Below are 19,533 nucleotides of genomic sequence, written 5' to 3' on the forward strand. Positions count from 1 at the left end.
GTCTATTATCTTCACCAGAATTGAGATACTTAAACAATAGTTATCCTTCACAACTCTACTTTAAACTAGATTGTTGCTCTAAATTGAAAAATCTGTGTATCCCAGCAGCGGGAACACTAGGATTAGCAGCATTAAAATCAGGAGGGGATTTGACACTAAATGCGCAAACTCCACAGCGACTGTTGCTGGAGGCTAGAATCGAACCGGAGCCACGAAGCTAGTGTAAATATCGTACATTATTTTGTTTTGTCGAGCAAAAAAATTTTGAACTTTGGTTTAGGACTTCACAATACTTTAGGGTGACTAGTCAAGAATTAGAAAATGAAATCCTACTAAAATTGAAATGGGGATATATTGATTCACTTCCAAGTTAACAAAATGAAAAACAAACCATTAGTATTTTCCTGATTATATGCAATACTTGCACATGTTCACTTAGCTAGCATGTATTCCACCAATCTAATTTTAATATCCACAAGTATTCAGAGTTAACTATAATCTCAAATTTGACACCAGAGGCAGACTATTTGGCTCATCACACCCAGGTTAGCTCTTTCAGCAGACCTTCCAAATCAATCCACTCACTTTCATAAACCTTCTCCCTTCAAATATTCAGAATTCTCAAATGTGACTTCAGAATCTGCTTTCACTTTCATAACCAAATCAAGGATGGGTGGCACAATGGTTAACACCACTGCCTCAGCAGCAGGGACCAGAGTTTGATTCTAGCCTTGGACATGAGCTCACCACAAGCTTTTCTGAAAAACCCTTCAGGTTTCTCTAGTATGTTTAATAAAGGAGACAAAATGTTGCAGTCAAAAGCATATGTGCAGTTGAGGTGAGAACATGTCAGAGAACCAAAGAGCAAAAAGCAAACATTTGCAGCTGAACATGTAGTGGGTGCTTATTACGTTGAGGCAAAGTTTGTCGCAAATCAATAATTTGATTTGGGCCAATGCAACTAACCCAATATTGAAATCCAGGTTAAGCCATCAAGCAAACACCAATGACCCTAAAATGAGAGTGACCCGGAAAGCATGATCAGCAAAAGTCCAAGAGCTACTGCCTTGCATTCTTATGCTGCAATAAAGACATTGGTACAAAAAAAAAGTCTGCTCTTTGACTAGAGCACATTTGAAAGTCTGATCTCACCACCACTAAAAAACCTTGATTAAATACCAGCAACCATCACTGGAGCACAAACACTTTGTGCAGGTTTTCAAAGACACCCCTTTCAAGTTAGGACAAAAAAAGGCCACTTTCACCATCCTTCAGAACAGGAAAAGCAGAATGTTAGGCCCAAAGTACCTGTTGGTGTGGCCAAGGTCATTTAAATTGCAGCAAGTGATCAACTGCTTGATTGATTCTTTCCTTGCTCATACCTCAAAAAAAAACACAAACTGGAGGGTGTAGATAGTTCAATTTTTATTCTGCTGATGTCTATTTTCAAACATACTTTTGCTTTACAGTTATGGAAAAGGTATGCTGAGAATTGAAGGACAAGGCCTAACAGAAAAATGTTGAGATTTCCAGGAACAGTACTTAGAAAGAAAGTCTTAGAGTCAGAGTTACATGAAACAGACATAAGACCACTACATTAAATCATTAAAGGTATACTAAAATAAAGTAGGAAAGCAGGTGAAGAGTTTACAATGGATATTGATAGACCAGGAGAATGGACCAATATCTGGCAGATGGAGTTTAAGTGTGCATGAGAGGTCACCCATTTTGGCTGGAATTTCTTCTTTTTAAAAGAAAAGGGAAAATTTAAAAGTGAAGCTGATTCAAAAGGGCCTCAGTGCTGAGGGATATGGCTGTCCTGCATGAATTACAGAAAGTGGGTATGCAGGTACAGCATATAAAAGTAAATGGAATCTTGGCTTTTATTTGAAGGATGGGATTACAATTTATTGTGACAGGAGCCTGTAGGGGGCAGGGAAGAATGGGGGTAACCTGGAAGTATATAACAAAATGCTAAAGGTATTTAGGGTGAGCACACAATCCCCCTTGTCAGGCACTTTGAACAAGGGAGGTCAGAGTGAAGTTGGTTCAAAACCAGGATGAGGAGCAATTACTTTTGAGGGTTGAGAATCTGTGGAACTCACTGACGCAGCATGCAGTGGGAAGAGGAATCAAGAAATAGATGTGTTTCGATGAAAAGTAGGACCAAAATAAAAAGCTATGGGGAGCCAGAAGGGAAGCTGAAATCAGATCAAGCGTGATGTTGAATGACAGTGGACAACTCAAAAGGCTGAATTGCCTCCTTCTACTCCTAATTCTTCAAATGGACATAGTGTGTCTATGCTATGGATGAAAAGTAGTGCAAACAAACCTGATTGGGAGAAATGTCTCCCATCTACCTCATACTAGGTATTGACAGAGGGCTACTCCATTTTTAAAAAAAAGTCACTTATGTATTCATCTGGTCAGGAATTTCCCTTTGATTCTCAGCTTTTCTAGTCATTGTAAAAGGGGACACAGAAGATGTGAGGAATCGCAGACGCTGCAAATCTTGGTCCTTCTCTAACCACTCAAAAACCACCATAGATGCTCAGAACAAGTTACATATCCACATTTATATGGTTTGCATATGCTCATTGAAAACTAAAGCCATTGGCACAAGGACATGGAAACAAAGATTCAAAGAAAAAAAGAACTTTATTTTGATAATTGAGAGTCTTACAACTCCTTTTTCACAACTTTAATTGCATTGTTATCCTTAAAAATAAGGAAATAAATAATAAATACAAAAATAAATAGGCTCATTCAATATTTTCATTAACATAAATAAGATCAAATTTATTAAATACTTTTGAATCTAGAGACCTCACCAGAGGCATAGATAAGGAATGAGCTGAATGTTAAGATTTAACTCTTCAGTTGTACCATATTTTGTACCACCTGCTCCACTACCCTGGAAGACCAAGTAATTTTAAGTTTTCCACTTTATAAATTTTCTATTAATATGAAACAAATTTCCAGGAACACTAGTGGGATAAAAACAAAAGTTTTTGTTTTAATCTGCTGGATACTAGGAGGTCTTACTTCTCCCAACCATCAACTGGCAAAAATAAAAGTAGTTAAAATAATTAAACTCAGCTACAATTGCCTTTTTGGTACTGCTAAGTGTAAGAATTTAGTCTCACTTCATAAAAGGAATTGTGGTTCCATGTTGCAAAAATTTATCTTAAGCTGTACATCTAGTCTGTATAGAGTCTGGGGGAAAAAGCCACCAGGCTGGTCATAACCAATAACCAAATCTCATCCTCAGACTCCCCACACAAAAAAAGCATTACTGGAACAGAGCAGACTGCTGTTGCCAGACATACAAATCTAAAACAAGCAGTACAAAAGTCAGAAGTAATCAGAAAATGCAGGTCATTACACAGATGTATCAAACCAGGATTTTGATTTCGAACCTAGCTTTTAAAAAATAAAAATCAGTAACCAAAGCCTGTACACAGATTAGTTTAAAATCGAGAAGAGTTTGCTTTCATTAAAGGGAAAAGCAACACTGTTCATGGCACTAAGGAACCAAATCAAAGTAGGTTGATCCATTCTATCAAGATCTGGATAGACCAGAATGAACAATGGATTATCCTGCACTCCATCTGCAATAAGCATCTGCCATTCCCAGTGCTAGCATTTTCAACATAATCTGACCTGAGTTAGCCAGTTTTGAAATGGATCTGGACCCACTGCATTCTGAAACATTCTTACCAAGCATATTTTTCTGAGAGGTTGAAGACTTAGCAAACTCAAAACCAAGTAGTTAAAAGCTTGCCAGGCAATAAGTGGGAGATAAAGATTTGCTTTCCATACTAGTAAAATCAGGAGGAGATTTTGAAAAACCTTTGCTGCACCAGAACAGCAGCTTAAATTTATAAAAGTCAATTTTAGGGTGTAATTAGGAAGCTGTGGCAAATTTCACTTCCCACTGAAGTTCTTCAAATTCTAGCATGGAGGGAGTGGGAAAAAAAAACAAAAATAACTTCAACAGTTCACATGTGAACACATCCTTCTCATTAGTGACATTTAAAACAGACAAGATTATAAACCACCAAATAGTCTGACTTCAGATTCCACACCTCCAAAATAAACAGCAGCTTTTCTTGCCAGGTGGTTCATAGTTTGCACCAAGAGTCCATAGTAGAGGTAATGTTATATTCCTCTTCAAAACAGTGATTGATTCATATGTGATTTGCCTTCTGTTGCTGTTGCAACAGTTTCAGTGTATATGTCAGACGATGATGGAGTTCTTGTGAACAGCCTAGTTCCATTATAGTGCTCAATTTGTATGTGCAGGCAACACGATCTTTGTTGATATAAGTAAGTAGATAAGAATGGTCAGCTTTACACAGAATGAGTTTTGTGTGATCATGATAAAAGTTAACCTGTTAAGACAAAAAACAAACTTTAATACTTTGATAATATTAGTGTACAAAGTTCAATCATTCTAATCCTGGGGACAGAAGTTTTTAAAAAAATCAGGAGGTGGTTACATCACTGGACAGATATTTACAGTGCTTATTGTTTCAGAACAGGACTTTGTTCTGAATGAGTTTATGGGGAGTAATATTTAACATTTAATAAACTGAAAATGAAAAAACTCAGATTCCAGCAGCCCAAAGCATATGATTCATTATGCTCAATGGCAAATTTAGTTGTACAGGATAAAGAGGAGGAATTGGCTAAGGAAATAGCATTAGACAGTTTTAACTAGATAGACCAAACTTAATTGGGAAAGAAGTTTACCTGTAAAGTACCATTGTTGAACAGCATCAATAGGGAATGATCAGTTTTAACCCACTGCAACAGGAACAAAGATGGATCATGACAACCTTCAAGGAATGTTCTGGGCAAGTTGCCTCCCTGCAAAAAAGTTAAATTCTAATGTAATCATTTTTCCTTTGAACTTTGCAATATATTGATGTAATTTTAAATATTGATATCTAACAAAGCATGATGAGTTTATGAGATCTAGAATGGAATTTAGTTTGGAGAATTTTAGCTGATTTAAAAACTGGTAATCACAAAAAATTGTTAGAGTGTTTGGGAGTTTTGGTATGCAGTAATATCAAAGCTGTTGCATATCTCACCTCCATTAAGTTTTCTTCCATGTAATTGGCAAAATACTGGACAATTGTCATCTGTTTCACTAGCTGCTCTGGAATTGCAGAGGCAGAGAAGGAAAAATGCTGGTGGTTATTGAGGTAATAATACACACTCCTGTGAAAAGAGGGAGGGGAAAGAGAAAGTTCAGTATCTGGGAAATCATGCTTAATTAAGTTCCACACAGACAGACGACAACAAAGCAAAAAAATCTGATGCTGCAGTGTAAAATTTGATGAACACATGCTTCGGTGGGGCGGGGGGCGGGAAGAAAAGAGAAGAGAAAGAAAGAGGGAAAAAAAGGTTCTAAAAAGAAAGTTAGATGCCAGCAATGTGTCAAAGCTAACATTTACATTCATTCCATTAGGACTCTCTGTACCTGGGCTGAATAGAGAAGAGGTTGCAGAAGATCTTCTGCAAGTGGTTTACAATTTAAGTTAGGGATGGGACTCACCTCCTGTCTGTAGAGAGACTCATATGAGTTCCATCATTGAACAGGACACCAATGCTACGATTAGACAACTGGTAACCAAATCCATATTTATTGGAGTAGTCAACCCATTTGGTAACCCACAAGAAGGGTTTGGACCTATGTAGGCTGTGTCCAACTGGGCTTTTTTTCACTGCAAAAGAAAAAACACAATTATATATCTAGACTAATGAAAAACACAATAAATATCTAGTTCAGTAGCTTTGGTTTATTAGAATATTTGTCCACTGGAAATTTAGGGGGAGCATTCAGGCCCACACAAGCATCAAGCTGGGACACTTTGTGAATCATTCCCTCATGACTGCAAAGAAAAGTTCCCTTAAACTTAGAAGGGAACATTTCCTGGCAAACAAAAATTCCTCAAATCAATTGAGATTCAGGTTATTAATGCTGGGTGGGCTTCTGACATATGCAATTAGTACCAATTTACTGGCTATAAAATTACATAATAGAAGGATATGATCCTTTCTAGGAGACTATTTAAAGACTACTTGCTATCATGCAAGACAAATGTTTAAATAGAAAATAGTGCAATATAAAAAGTGATGGGGGGGGGGGGGGGAAAAAGAGGAGGAGAAAAAAAAAGAGAGAAGGGGGGTTGAATTATTTTCTGAAAAAACAAGGGAGAGGTTGTTAAAATGTTGTGTCCAATTAGTGACTTATTTAAACTTCACTGGAATTGCAAATACAGACAGACAAAAAAAGTACCTGATGGCATGGCTGAAAGACAGCTTTCGAGAACGTGGGAAGCAGCATCTGCCATTTGCTGAGCTACAGACCCATCTTCAGCAGCTACAAAATAAAACAATAATGTCAACATCCAGGGCATATTTCAGTTAATGATCTTATGACTCTGATGTAATTCAATTGGTAGATTACAAAGCTAAAGTGGCCAGAGTTTTAGCAAACCATGAGGCTGCTCACTCATTAGCATGAGGTTTAACCAGAGGGTTGCCACCACGGGGGTGGGAAAAAAATGTTGAGGTATGTCCTTCATTACAACCGCTGCTGGTGCAGGAAACTGCTATTGTGTCACTCATTGCAAACCAGCTGTCCAGTCAACTGAGCCAAGATTGTACAGCTAGATGGTGATTTACTGGTGCTAGTTTGTGGTTAAAGAGCAAAAAAAAAAAACAAAAAAAAAAACAGGATTTGGTGGTGCCATTCACTGGCGTGCCAGAGCACTTCTGGCTATGGAAGAAAGGAATAAAGTGACCAACTCACTTTCGTAATTAGCACCTTCTGTTTCAGTGATTAACTTTTTTGAATCATCTTCAGTTCCTCTTGGAAAGGTGTTTGCTGTTTGGCCAGTTGGAAATGTAGGCTAAGAATAGAACAATACAAATATATGCATAAATAGAAAGCAAAAAAGAATTTCAATATCAGAAACATCTAAACAGTTATGTTAATATTTTAGGCATATTCAGGAAGCAAAGATATTGCTATCATTAGAAACATCCAAGTTTGAAAATTCAAAAAAAAGAAGTGTTTGCACAGAACCAAAAGCACTGATCAAGGACTTCATGCAAGAACAGGAAACTGTTTGCAACACAGTTACGATCAACATCAGTTAAGTAGGTTAAGTGCAAATGCAGGAAGCCACAATGATTCCAACATAAAAAAGGAACGCATTTCCTTCATCTCCTCCTGCATATCAAATTTTCTATGAGTCATTTGACCTCAAGAACATGATATTTTGCACTTGACATTTGCCGTTGTAACTGTGCAATATTTGCAACAGATTAATATCCTGTCATAGGAATTGCATCCAACTTCTTGTTGCTTTCCAATTCAGAAATGAAATGATACTAGGGTGCTACAATTGGATTTTGGACTTCAATAAATGCAAAAGCCTTTACCAAATTATGCAAATATTACTACAATACAAAGAAATACAATTAGAGAGGCAAGAAGAGTTGAGAAAAGGCCTGAATGGTCATTTTGGAATGAAGCAAGAGTTTAAAAAAAAAGAGATGAGGCAAGACTCAAATTTTTATTAATGGAATAACACTACGGATGTAAGGGAATTGACTCCATTTATCTGGCGAGGAAGAAAAACAGAAATAGAGTGCTTCAATTAACTTTTGTCTTGTCATTCTTACCTCAGTTGCATTCTCAGTTTTATAGCTGGTCTGTCTGTGGATGGAGGTCTTTACAAGATCTGCAGCAAGCTTGGAAATATCATCCTTCTCCACACAAATAGTTTTAGTATCTGCAATTCAGATGCAAGTTTTAGACTAAAGAAGTTTTGTAAAAACTATACAAGATGATTTATTTAATATAGATTGCAAGAGATTATATAGATTGCAAGAGATTGCTGTGTGGAACATAGCTCTTTGCACAGAGATTTAAGCCAAGCTGAACCATTAGAGGAAGGGACACGATTCAGCAGAAACACTGATTTTGGAAATAAAAATCTTTCCTTTAGTGCTAAAGAGTTTCCACATTAGAAAGGAATGGTATGATGATCGCTACAGACTACATGGCTTTTCAAAGCTGAGTCTAGGTGCAAGAATCAAATGAATTTTCCAAAGAATGAACAAATTACAACATCTTATGTAGGTTTATGTAATATGGAAGGAAAAATTAAAGTTTTAGTGTATAGTTACTTGCCATTTAAATTACATGAATCCCAAATCATGCAATAGGAGAGGATGGAATATAATGATGGACTTCTCAAGTGTCTACAAAGACTATTTAAAAACAGCTGAGTTATCCAGAGTATTTAAAAAAAAAAGCGATGCTACAGACAAAGCTTTTAACCTTGTCTATCAGCCACAGTTAACCATCTGAAAGCTGCAGGATTGCATGGCTACAAGTGACCAGCAAATCAGGCTTATGGTAATAGTAAAACAAAGTCTAATTTTAAACTCTCCAGGAATTTTAACAGTATATAAAGTCGTTATATCACTAACCTTTTGAGTTTTTTTTCCTAAAAAACAAAGCTTCAGTAAACTTTTTCAAGAAGTTTTTAGTGGGAGTTGGGATATTCAGTTCAGGAACCATTAAACAGCTGCTTGGGTGGAGCGCATCAGGTATAAAGCCCTGCACAGAAAAAAAATTCCTTGATTAAAAAAATGTTTACATAAACATGAAAAATCCAAAAGCAAACCAAATACTCTAGTTGGTTTATGTTGAGAATTATATATAAATCTCTTATTGAATGGCAGAGAAGTCTATAAAGGACCAAGCAGCCTGCTCCTGTTCACATTTAGTTTATATTGAAAATTACTAAAGTAACCAAAAATCCTGTTCTTCAAAATAGAAGATTACTAGTCATTAATTTTTTAATACTCAAAATATACACAAATACAAGTGGCTCAGGCAACTATGACAAGTGTCACTGAACAGGATTCCCTTTGCAAATTAACAGGATAGAGGAAGTAACAGAGTTATTTGCTTTTATAAAAAGGTAAAAGCTTTCCCAAAGTTACCATATTAAAGACTGGAGAAGCATTGCAGAGCAACTAATGCAGAATATGCTCAAAAAAGGTATAGTGTATAAACAGTTTAAAAAAGTTTGACGACAACAGTCTCCTGATATTCAAACACAGCTGACCCAATATTACGATTTTCCACCCTCCCCATGTATGATCAGCCCAATCTGAGAAAAGTGTCCTTACTTTTGTAAAAAAGTCATGGTGCATAATCGCATCTAGTGTAGGTCTTTGTTCTGGATTCTTCTTTAGGATGCTACTGACAAGATCCTTTGCAGCAGCTGAAAAAGATGATGGCATGCTGTACTCAACTGCTCGAATGCATCTGTAGGTGTCCTTGAGGTCAGAGGTCTCAAATGGAGGCCGGCCAGACAACATGGTGTACCTATGAACAACAGAAACCAGTTTCATATCCCTGCAACATCCTCCATTTTAAAAACAGCATGTAAAATTGACAACAGAAGCAAACAATTTACAATTGCATCATAGTTTGCAATGAGGCCTTCATGCTCTTAAGAAGAAAGTGTGAAGTGTCTCAAGTTTTGTTTCTACAAGAGATTGATTTAAGTGCTACATAGGAACTTTGTTCAGATATGCAGATTTCCACAAACTGAGCTCAACAAGAACAAGGATCAAGCTGTCAGCAAGATACAACAGTATCAGTGACTGGGTGAAAATGAGGACTGCAGATGCTGGAGTCAGAGTAGTGCTGGAAAAGCACAGGTCAGGCAGAGGAGCAGAAAAAAATTTTTTTTAAGTTTGACATTTCAGGCAAAAGGCCTTCATCGGGAATCAGTATCAGTGGCTAGTTTAACTAAATAAAAAGATTAGTCTCTGCTTGAGAAGGGCTTCAACAACTAGGAAGTGCTATTTGTGAGTTTCCTGCACATTGAGCTGAACTATGATGCAGACCATGGAATTTATCAGCTTAGAAAATTGGATGCTGAAAGCTGCATTATCAGAAAAACAGTCTAAAATGTTGAAGTCAGCCAGGCCAGACTTTTGTTTGCTGAAGATTCACACATTTCAGGCTTGACATCACCACTAACTGATGTTTATGTCAGCACTGAGGCTTGTTGCACAGGAAGTAGTGGTTTGTTAATACAAATAAACCCCCATGCCTGCTCCAAATTGATCTACATCTGTTAAAAATAGCCTTAATTATCTACAGCGGTTTGCCACTTTTTCCATAACTTCTGATTGCTATACAAATAAAAAAGCAACTTACATTACACAGCCCAAAGACCAGATGTCAGCCTCAGGACCATGGCCTTGTTTGTTTAGTACTTCAGGTGCTAGATAGTTTGGGGTACCACAAATTGTCCTGAAAAAGAAGGAAGCCAGAATATTATAATAAAGAATAAATAGTTATCAAATGAGTTTAACTCCTGTCTAGCTTATTCAACTGTCAAAACTTAATGCAAAGCCAGTTAATAAACACTCTTCCTCTGCAGGACTTTGGTCTTTCTGGAGTTAAGGCCTGAAAGAGCACTGCACATCCAGCAATCATTTCTAGGTTGAACAACTGCCACACGAGATCAGTGCTCCAAAGACAGATCAAACTGCATGTACTAGCTTTTACAGCTTACCACAGCTTCCTTGTGCTACTGACCAATTGTAAATATACACAGTTGGTAATTCTTACCACCATCTCTTCTCCAACTGCCCCGATCAGGTCCCAACTATCATAATCCCATACAATTCATTCAAACAAATCACACACCTTTTCCTCTGGTCAACTGGTAGAAGCTTTGTTGCCAAACCAAAGTCTCCAACTTTCACTTCCATGTTCTCATTGACAAAGAAATTACCTATATAGAAGCAAAAATGTTTTAGCAAAAACATGCAATCAGTGAAATTACATTTATTCTAAAACAGGTTTAGTGCAGTAAAACCAACATCAGTCAAGGCCAAAATCTTTATACTTCCTTTGGAAAGTCAATGCGTATTGATTTCTCTGGTTAATACATAAGATACAATAACGGGCTTGATCAATTCCTTGGGCTCAGGCCAATAGTAAGCTTGGGCCAAGGAATGACAGATTGGAGTATTGCATTTTGGTAAAATGAACAAGGGCAAGATTTATATTGAGTAGGGCCCTGGGTAATATTGCCAAACAGAGACCTAGGCATTCAGGTACATTAAAATTTGCATTATGTAGACAAAGAACAGACTCGTTAAAGCAGCATTTAGCATGCTTGCCTTCATCGCTCAGACCTTGAGTATTGGATTGGGACATCATGCAGAGATTGTACAGGACATTAGTGAAGCTGCCTCTGGAGTATTGTCTACCATTCTTATCACCCTTCCTATAGGAAGGGTGATAAGATGGATTATGGGATGGGGTCAGGGGGTCTAGAGAATATTCACCAGGAATGAAAGGTTTGAGTTATCTTTTTCAACGCAGCATAGGATGTTGAGGGGTGACTTGAGATTTATAATATGGGGGGCAACAATAAGAGGAGGGAGAATCCAAAACTCAGACACATTTAAGGGGAGGTGGAAAGATTTAAGAGGACAAGAGGGGCACCTTTTTGGTATTGTTAGAGTGATTTGCGTGGAGAATGAATTTCCAATGGAAGTGGTGGATACAGGCACAGTTGCAACTAAGATATTTAGATAAAGCTAGTGAATAAGGGCAAAAAAAATAGACAAGTGGGACTAGTTTGATTTGGGAACATGGTTCAGATGGAATAGTTGGATTGAAGGATGTCTTACCATGCTGTATGACTCTAGGTATTGGTCTCTGAAAAGGTGGGGGGGGGGGTCAGAAAAATAAAAGATTCTCAATGGGGATTAGTTTGCTGGAATTAGTCACATTCCCTTACCTAACCCAAAATGGTCATTAATTGACCAAGATTAGTGCCCAGGTTCATGCAAAGTGACACCTCCAGAATAGAGATGGAAAATGAAAGTTTTTTTAAAAAAAACAAGAAAACAGTAAAGTTTAAGATGCACACACTTAGTCATTGGATATCAGACCAATTTTTCCCCTCCAAGCCACAAACACTAAAGTGAACTGCAAGTACTTAGCCTTCAAAGAACTGTGTTGAGTTTGCACTGCTCCCAGCATCTCATGGGTTTTCTCCAAGTGCTCTGGTTTCCTCCCACATCCAAAGTGCAGGTTAGGTAGATTGGCTGGGCAAGCTAAATTGCTCAGTGTCCAGGGTTGTGCAGGCTAGGTGGATTAGCCATGGGAAAATGCAGCATTACAGGGATAGAGTGGGATGCTATTTGGAGAGTTGGTGTGGACTTGATGGGTCAAATGGCCTACTTCTACACTGGGGATCCTAATTCTAGAACTTGAACTGATCCCTTCAGGAAAAAAACAATTCACCCAAAATTTTTAAAAATCAAATCTAAAATCACTTAGATTATACAAACCTAGCTTGAGATCTCTATGAAGAATATCCCGAACGTGGAGATACTTTAGGCCTAAGATAATTTGTCTGAGGTAATACCGGACTTCTGGCTCTGTTAACGTTCTTCTTGCTTTCAAAATGTGCGCTAATGACTGAAAGGCAACAAAGTATCACTAAGAAAACTGCACAGATTTTTCCATATATAGTTTTAAACTAGCAGAAACAATACAATTAATAAATGAATATAGCAACTAAGTGTTATTTTAAAAATCTACTTTAATTGTAGATTAAATATTCAGAGCAATTTCAAACTATTGTTGAAAATTGAATTGATAATAGAGTTTACATTTAAGGATTCAAAAATTTGCACACTTTATGCATAAAGAACTAGTAAACATGCAGTATAACTGCAGACTGCCAGCACAATTCTACCCACCTTGTGACTGCAGTGCTCTAGAAAGATATAAATATTTTCATCATCTTCAAAGTTATGGTAAAATTTCACTATGTGTTTATTGGACAGGGATTTATGGAGTTCGATTTCCTTTTCAATCTATTATAAAAAACAAAACTTGATTTAGTCTTGCAGAGGTAGTTATAGCTCAAGTGAATGTTTTCATTTATATAGTTGTGTCCCCTGGCAAATGGTAAGTTAAGATTCACAGACCTCTCAAGGAGGCCCACCTCAAAACATCTGGTATGCTTAGGACAGAAGCTCAAAAAAGTTGTGTTAAGCAATTACTACAACAGAGAAGGCCATTCAACCCATCAATTCTGTGCAGGCTCTTTTGGAAGAGTAAATTATGCAGATACTCTCCTACATTTCTCCATCTTTAGAAGATGCTCACCTAGGTGCACAAAGTGGATGACTATCCCATCTCCATGAAGTCTGCAACATAGTCAATCAATTTGATTGACTCCATGTGATATGACAGAAACAGCCAAAGGCACAATATTGCCAATACTATGGGTCCTTGACATTAGAATTTTAAAGTCCCTAGGGTGCAGAAAAAAGGCAATTCACCTCGTTGAGTCTGCACCAACCCTTCTGAAGATCACCCCACTCTTACTCAATCTTGACCCCTCCCCCAAAGGGCTGATGCCCGAAACGTCAGTTCTCGGTTCCTTGGATGCTGCCTGACCTGCTGCGCTTTTCCAGCAACACATTTTCAGCTCTGATCTCCAGCATCTGCAGTCCTCACTTTCTCCTTGACCCCCCCCCCCTAGCCATGCAGCTTAAGTATGGAACCTACCCAATGTAGAAAGTTACGCAAGCATATCCTGAAAATTAAATGCAGGACAAATCTAACCCAGTGAAATTACTACTCTATCAATCAGTCTCTTGATCATGATGGAGGAAAGAAGAGAATATCCCATCAACAATTCTATCAAGCAACACTTAGCAATAATCTGCTCAGTGATGCATTTTGGGTTCTGCAGGGCCACTCAGCCAGAGAACAGAGTTCCAATAGACTAGATTAATTTAGGATACCTGGTCAGCATGGCCAAGTAAGACCAAGAGGTCTGCTTCAGTGCTGTATACCTCTACGGTGGTAAGAGGAGCAAGGGTGACTACACACAGCCTGATTTCCCAAAGCTTATCATCCACAAAGGACATGTCAGAGAGATAAGCACTCTACTTTCCTTGATGCAGCTCCAACACAGGAAGCTTGACACCATCCAAGACAAGCAGCCCATTTGATTTTCAGGATCCCACTGACACTCCTCCACTGCCAGTTCACAGCAGTGTGCACTATCAACAAGACACAGAAATTCACTAAGACTCCTCAGGCAGCACTATCCAAACCCATGACCACAACTGTTTCAAAAGGAAAAGGGCAGCAAATGCATTGGAGCGTTACCTGCAAGTTCCCTGTCAAGCCACCCAACCTGATCTCAAAATAAAACATTGTCACTGAGTCAATAATCTCAGAACTCTTTCCCCCCCCTTAAACTTGATGCCTACATCAAGTGGATTGCAAGTTATTCAAGGCAGCAGCTCACCACCACAACTGGAGACAGGCAAATATGGTCTAAACTGCAAACCCATGTCACATGAATGATTTAAAAATAAAGTCTATCCATGCTGTCTGAACCAGCTGTAAAAAAGCCACCAAGCCAGATTCCACTTCCCAGCATTTGGTCCATATCCTTGGAGGTCCTGTGCCTCCAGTACATGGTTGGAGGGTTTCTGCCTCTAGTACTATTTCAGTGGAGTCCCAGATCCCCTTTCCAAGTCAAAGCAATTCCTCAGCTTTCTTGTAATTCTCCTACCAAAATCAATTCTCCATAGTCAGAGGGGAAAAGGGCTCATCACATCCACCAATTAAGGCCCCTCAATATATACATCTTAAAACTAAGTAGTCTCCTTTTAGCCTCCCAATTCAGGTAAGTCATAAGTTTCCCTTCAAGAGGGAGCTTTATTAGATCAAACTATTCCCTCAAAATGATATATTAAGTTGGAGAGAAAAAAAGATGTTGGACAAAGTAGTTCTTACTTTCTCTTTCTGATGAGGCTTGGACACTCTGGAATGTGGAATAACTTTAACGGCATATATTCTTTTACTGGAGAGATCAGTCATTTCGTAGCATCTTGCAAATCCACCCTAATAATTATGAAAAAACAATTAGTAAGATTGCAAATCCAGTTCCAATCTCCTCATCTCAAACTGGCCAACTTTCAGAGAATAGTTCTGAAAAAGCACAGGTCAGGCAACAGAGGAGCAGGAAAATAGACATTACAGGCAAAAGCCCTTTAAACAGGCTTTTGCCCAAAACATCAATTTTCCTGTTCCTCAGATGCTGCATGACCTGCTTTGCTATTCCAGCACACTAGACTGATCTCCAGCATCTGCAGTCATCACTTTTGCCTAACCTTCAGTAATACACATGTGGAAGAACTGCATTATCAGAACAAAAATCAAAACTGCAAAGCATTAGTTTGGACAGAATTATGCAGGTGGATACATTAAAACAGTTACCGTCATGAGCATGCTCCTTAAACTAGCTACTCTTGAAAAGAAAAGCTTTGACAACTAATCCACCATACACACCAGACTACACTGTCTTTTTAGAAGGTATACATATAAATTCATTTACCTCATTTTTGACTTTTGAACTATTAATACTAAAACAAGTGGAATGCCTTAGAAGACTATATTCTAAAAGCAGAAGTTATATAGAACACATTCCTACAGCCCCCAATACAACTAAATTTCCCAGGAATGATGGGGACGACATTGTTTTCCTCTTCAATAACATTGGTGTGAGCATACACCAGGACTTAAGAGATTGTGCTTTAATAAACCCTATGATTCTGACTCCCACTATTTAATATTGTGTACATTTAAGAGCAAGACCACATCACTAAAGCTGCAGTTAAATGCAAACAAGTATTTATTCTGTATTAAACGTCAACTTATACACACTTTTCCATTTGGCAAATTAGTCAATGTAGTTTAGATCAGACAATAGGCTCATGCAATACAGAAGAGTCAGAGTCATCAGCACTGTGCTAACGTTGAGTCAGTTGTGTTTTGTCTTGACAAGTCAGATACTAAGGCAACCTACACGCGCAGGTAGATTTGAGGGAATTCAAGGGAAGTTCCAAACCATGAAGCTGGTGCAATGCTATCTGCCACTTAAAAGACAAACATCAACAATGGCAATATTCAGACAGCCCAGTCAAGAGACAATAAATAGTTGACATCTTCAATTTAAAATTTTCCTTCATTGATTAAGAAAAATGACAATTTTCATGTTTCCCAGACTACAGTTGGATTTTCATTTCACTTTCTCATTGTTGCAAACAATTTTCCTTTTGCCTCAGGCAAATCTGTACAGCAATCTAAGACTTTATTAAACCTTTGAACTCATAACCCAATTCATCACTTGTGCCTAATCAAACAACCCCACTCCCACTTTAAAAATCATGCCTGGACTTCAAATAAAAAAACAAAATCTTACAGTTAGTTATTTTAAAACCTAACCTTGTGAACATCTAATTCAAACGCAAGACAACCCAGGGGGAAAAATATCAGATTTCATTCAGATAATGCTCCCCTGATGCATCTTGAAGTCTTTTAAACTGTTTCTAGAAAGGGGCTATACAAATGCAAGTTGATGGTATTATTCATCCTCGAAAACTTCAGGTTCGAATCCAGGTGGTATAACAACTTCGGGTTAAGGCAAAGCATTAAACTACTCTTATTTTCCACCTCAGACAGCCATGTCTAAACGTCTAATATACGCCAATAGGAATATTCTGAGATATGCTTTTCATCCTATGTAAAAATAAAAGTGATGGAAGGGGGTTTCCGCTTCCAGTTGCGGAAATTCACACGTGGCAGTACAAGCTTGCCGCAACGGAGTGGATGCAACTCTTCCTCAATGTGCATTTCCACTTGGAGGCGAAAGATTCTCAACCACCACCCGAAAAAAAATCCGTACTTTCCCCCTGCCTGCAGAGAGCATTCACATGAGGTCATACGGAATCATGCAGATTCAGAAATTCAACCAGCCAGAACCAATGAAACGCAGCCTCGGAGCCCGCTGAAGCGGCATTTCATCCCATCACCAACCACCCCCTCCCAATAATGATCCACTCAACTCCATCGAGTATTTCCATTGAGAAATTAAAACGCGAAACAGTAACAATATGAAACAACGCTGATAATTAAAAGCTTCGACCCATACTCATACATATAGGCTGCCTATACCACACCTGACTGTTAAATGAGCCGATTCCCAAGATACAGTCAACTGAATGACCGGTTAAAAAGCTTCAGCTAGAATACCAGGTATAAATTACTCGATAGGTTTTTTTTCCCCACAAACAACTACGCTCATTGTCGTTTCAGTCACGCAAATCTTGCCCGTTATTTGCACGGACAGCATTTGAATTCAATTAAAATGAATCAAATATCCTTTTCCATGAAAATACATGGAAGTGAGCTAGGAAAATGAAGGTCACACAACCGTTTTAAATAGAAGAGCCCTCGGGAAACCTTTGTCGTATTGATAACCATCATCACATCTGTACTCCAAGCACGGAATTCGGAAAATTAAAGAGAGAGCGCCCAGAAATAGGCGATAGCTGTTCACAAAAATAAACAAACAATCTGCAAACTTTCAACACTTGGAGCGAAATAAAGAGGTTTCATGTGTTTTTTTTTAAAAGCGCACACACGCACGGTCGTGCACAGCAGCAGCATTTCCAAACGGCTTTACTACGAGGCAAGAGGTTTTCTAACAGAGCTGTACCGTACCTTTCCGAGCAGCCGCCCTCGGCAGTAACATTTACCGGTCTTGGGAGCGGTAACCATCCGGTTCAAATCCGTTCTCTCCCGGGTAACTTTAGGGTGCAGGCAACCACCACTTGAAGCTTTTTGAACGTCCGAACTCATGGTACAAACGACTATAACTGGCAGTGAGAGATAGGTTCTAGTTTAAGAAAGCCCGGACCACCGCAGCACTAATGCCTGCTACGGCACAGCCGAGACAATGAGAGCAGACACGTGGCCAGGGAATCCCGGGCGCTACTTTATAGCGCGGGACTTCGCTGCCTGACGTCACAACGGCAGGATACCCCCCCTTGGGGCGGGGCTTAAAGACAGGCGGCGCTCTGATTGGTCCCTCGGTCAGCGGCCGGCAGCGCCACTCGCCGGTGAATGGCGTGTATGGCAACCCCTGCCATTTGCGGATGAAATGGAACAACGTGAAGTTTCCTCGCTCTGCCTCGGTCAGGGGGAAAAGAATATGGACCGCCGCTAGATCATTGGCAAAGATGCTGTGCCCGCGTGACGATAGTCATCTTTTATTGTCAGTATGCGTTTCTCCAGTTTTCATGCCCTTCTCAATGTCACGAATGCTTCGGCACATTTCGACCGGTTGGAAGAACAAAACACACACAGCTGTGTTGCTATGAAGCAAGATACAATACCTGGTTGAGTTAATTTGTATATATTTTTAATCAGTTTGATCAGCAAACTCTCTGACCGAGAGGTCGGGAAACTACCACAAGCGCGCTTAGGTTTAATTTGGACACTGTTGTAGAAGTTGCTCCGGTAGATTAAGTGACTAAAACATTTTATTCGCTGTTTCCCTGTGCGGGATGCATTGACGTTCGGTGTTGTACATCAAGCGACAGACAGCGGAGTCAGCGGGAAATCGGAGGAGTCAACCCGAGATTGAACCATGAAAGACAGTATGTGGGACTTTTGAAAACAACGAGGCAATGACAAAGCAGCTGGAAGTTCCAGAGAGGTTTAGTTGCCGACTGAAGGATCAAGTTGGAGCCCGTTGTTAGATGGACAGGAATATCCGTGCGTGAAATTCTGGAAATCATTTGGACCTGGAGGAGTGGGTCACGGAATATTTGGACCTGGGGATCCGAATTGTGAATTGAAGCCATTGGGCAAAATAAAGAAGTTAACCTTGACAGATTAGGGTGATGGGAGTGGGGGACTTCATGCGGGTGAAATTCTTTAGAGGTCTTCCCTCATGAAAGCTGCTAAAAGAAGGGGACATTTGTTGCAGCTTGAAAACTTGTACTATTTCCAATCAGTTGCAACTTAGAGTCATAGAGATGTACAGCACGGAAACAGACCCTTCGGGCCAACCCGTCCATGGCGACCAGGTAACCCAAACCAATCTAGTCTCGACCAGCACCCGCCCATATCCCTCCAAACCCTTCCTATTCATATACCCATCCAAATGTCTTTTAAATGTTGCAATTGTATCAGCCTCCACCACTTCCTCTGGCATTCCATACACCTACCACCCTCTGTGTGAAAATGTTGCCCCTTAGGTCTCTTTTATATCTTTCCCCTCTCACCCTAAACCTATACCCTCCAGTTCTGGACTCCCCCAACCCAGGGAAAATACTTTGTCTATTTATCTATCCATGCCCCTCATGACTTCATTAACCTCTATGAGGTCACCCCTCAGCCTCTGACACTGCAGGGAAAACAGCCCCAGCCTGTTCAGCCTCTCCTTATAGCTCAAATCCTCCAACCCAGGCAACATCCTTGTAAATCTTTTCTGAACCCTTTCAAGTTCCACAATATCTTTTCGATAGGAAGGAGACCAGAATTGCACACAATATTCCAACAGCGGCTTAATCAATGTCCTG

General features: G+C 39.2%; 1 protein-coding gene across 3 annotated transcripts; it reads right to left on the reverse strand.

The window, feature by feature from the left end:
- Positions 1–2,639: 2,639 nt before the first annotated feature.
- Positions 2,640–17,915, reverse strand: plk3 (polo-like kinase 3 (Drosophila)). 3 transcript variants are annotated; one of them, XM_072574441.1, is made up of 15 exons: positions 17,669–17,915; positions 14,900–15,007; positions 12,838–12,954; positions 12,424–12,553; positions 10,763–10,850; positions 10,268–10,363; positions 9,226–9,424; positions 8,518–8,647; positions 7,705–7,814; positions 6,827–6,926; positions 6,311–6,394; positions 5,567–5,735; positions 5,100–5,229; positions 4,756–4,872; positions 2,640–4,394 (listed from the first exon to the last, which is right to left on the reverse strand). In XM_072574441.1, the coding sequence occupies exons 1-15, from the start codon at positions 17,804–17,806 to the stop codon at positions 4,191–4,193; spliced, it is 1,920 nt and encodes a 639-aa protein (XP_072430542.1). In that variant the 5' UTR covers positions 17,807–17,915; the 3' UTR covers positions 2,640–4,190. The 3 variants fall into 3 exon arrangements, 2 of the variants coding, with proteins under 2 accessions (XP_072430542.1, XP_072430543.1); XR_011961165.1 differs by having other exon boundaries at positions 4,239–4,394; positions 5,100–5,167; XM_072574442.1 differs by lacking the exon at positions 14,900–15,007.
- Between the last annotated feature and the right edge of the window lie 1,618 nt (positions 17,916–19,533).

Source organism: Chiloscyllium punctatum, chromosome 7 (assembly GCF_047496795.1).
Source record: "Chiloscyllium punctatum isolate Juve2018m chromosome 7, sChiPun1.3, whole genome shotgun sequence".
In the NCBI taxonomy this organism is placed as follows: Eukaryota; Metazoa; Chordata; class Chondrichthyes; order Orectolobiformes; family Hemiscylliidae; genus Chiloscyllium; species Chiloscyllium punctatum.

What these genes read in the sequence shown, in the direction of transcription:
- plk3 (XM_072574441.1), bottom strand. Translation starts at nt 17,806, where the DNA reads ATGAGTTCGGACGTTCAAAAAGCTTCAAGTGGTGGTTGCCTGCACCCT. An exon ending in TCATAGAGATCTCAAGCTAG is followed by an intron (nt 10,851 to 12,423) that starts GTTTGTATAATC and finishes GCTTCTATATAG; the next exon opens with GTAATTTCTTTGTCAATGAG. An exon ending in AGTCTCTCTACAGACAGGAG is followed by an intron (nt 5,230 to 5,566) that starts GTGAGTCCCATC and finishes CTCTTTTCACAG; the next exon opens with GAGTGTGTATTATTACCTCA.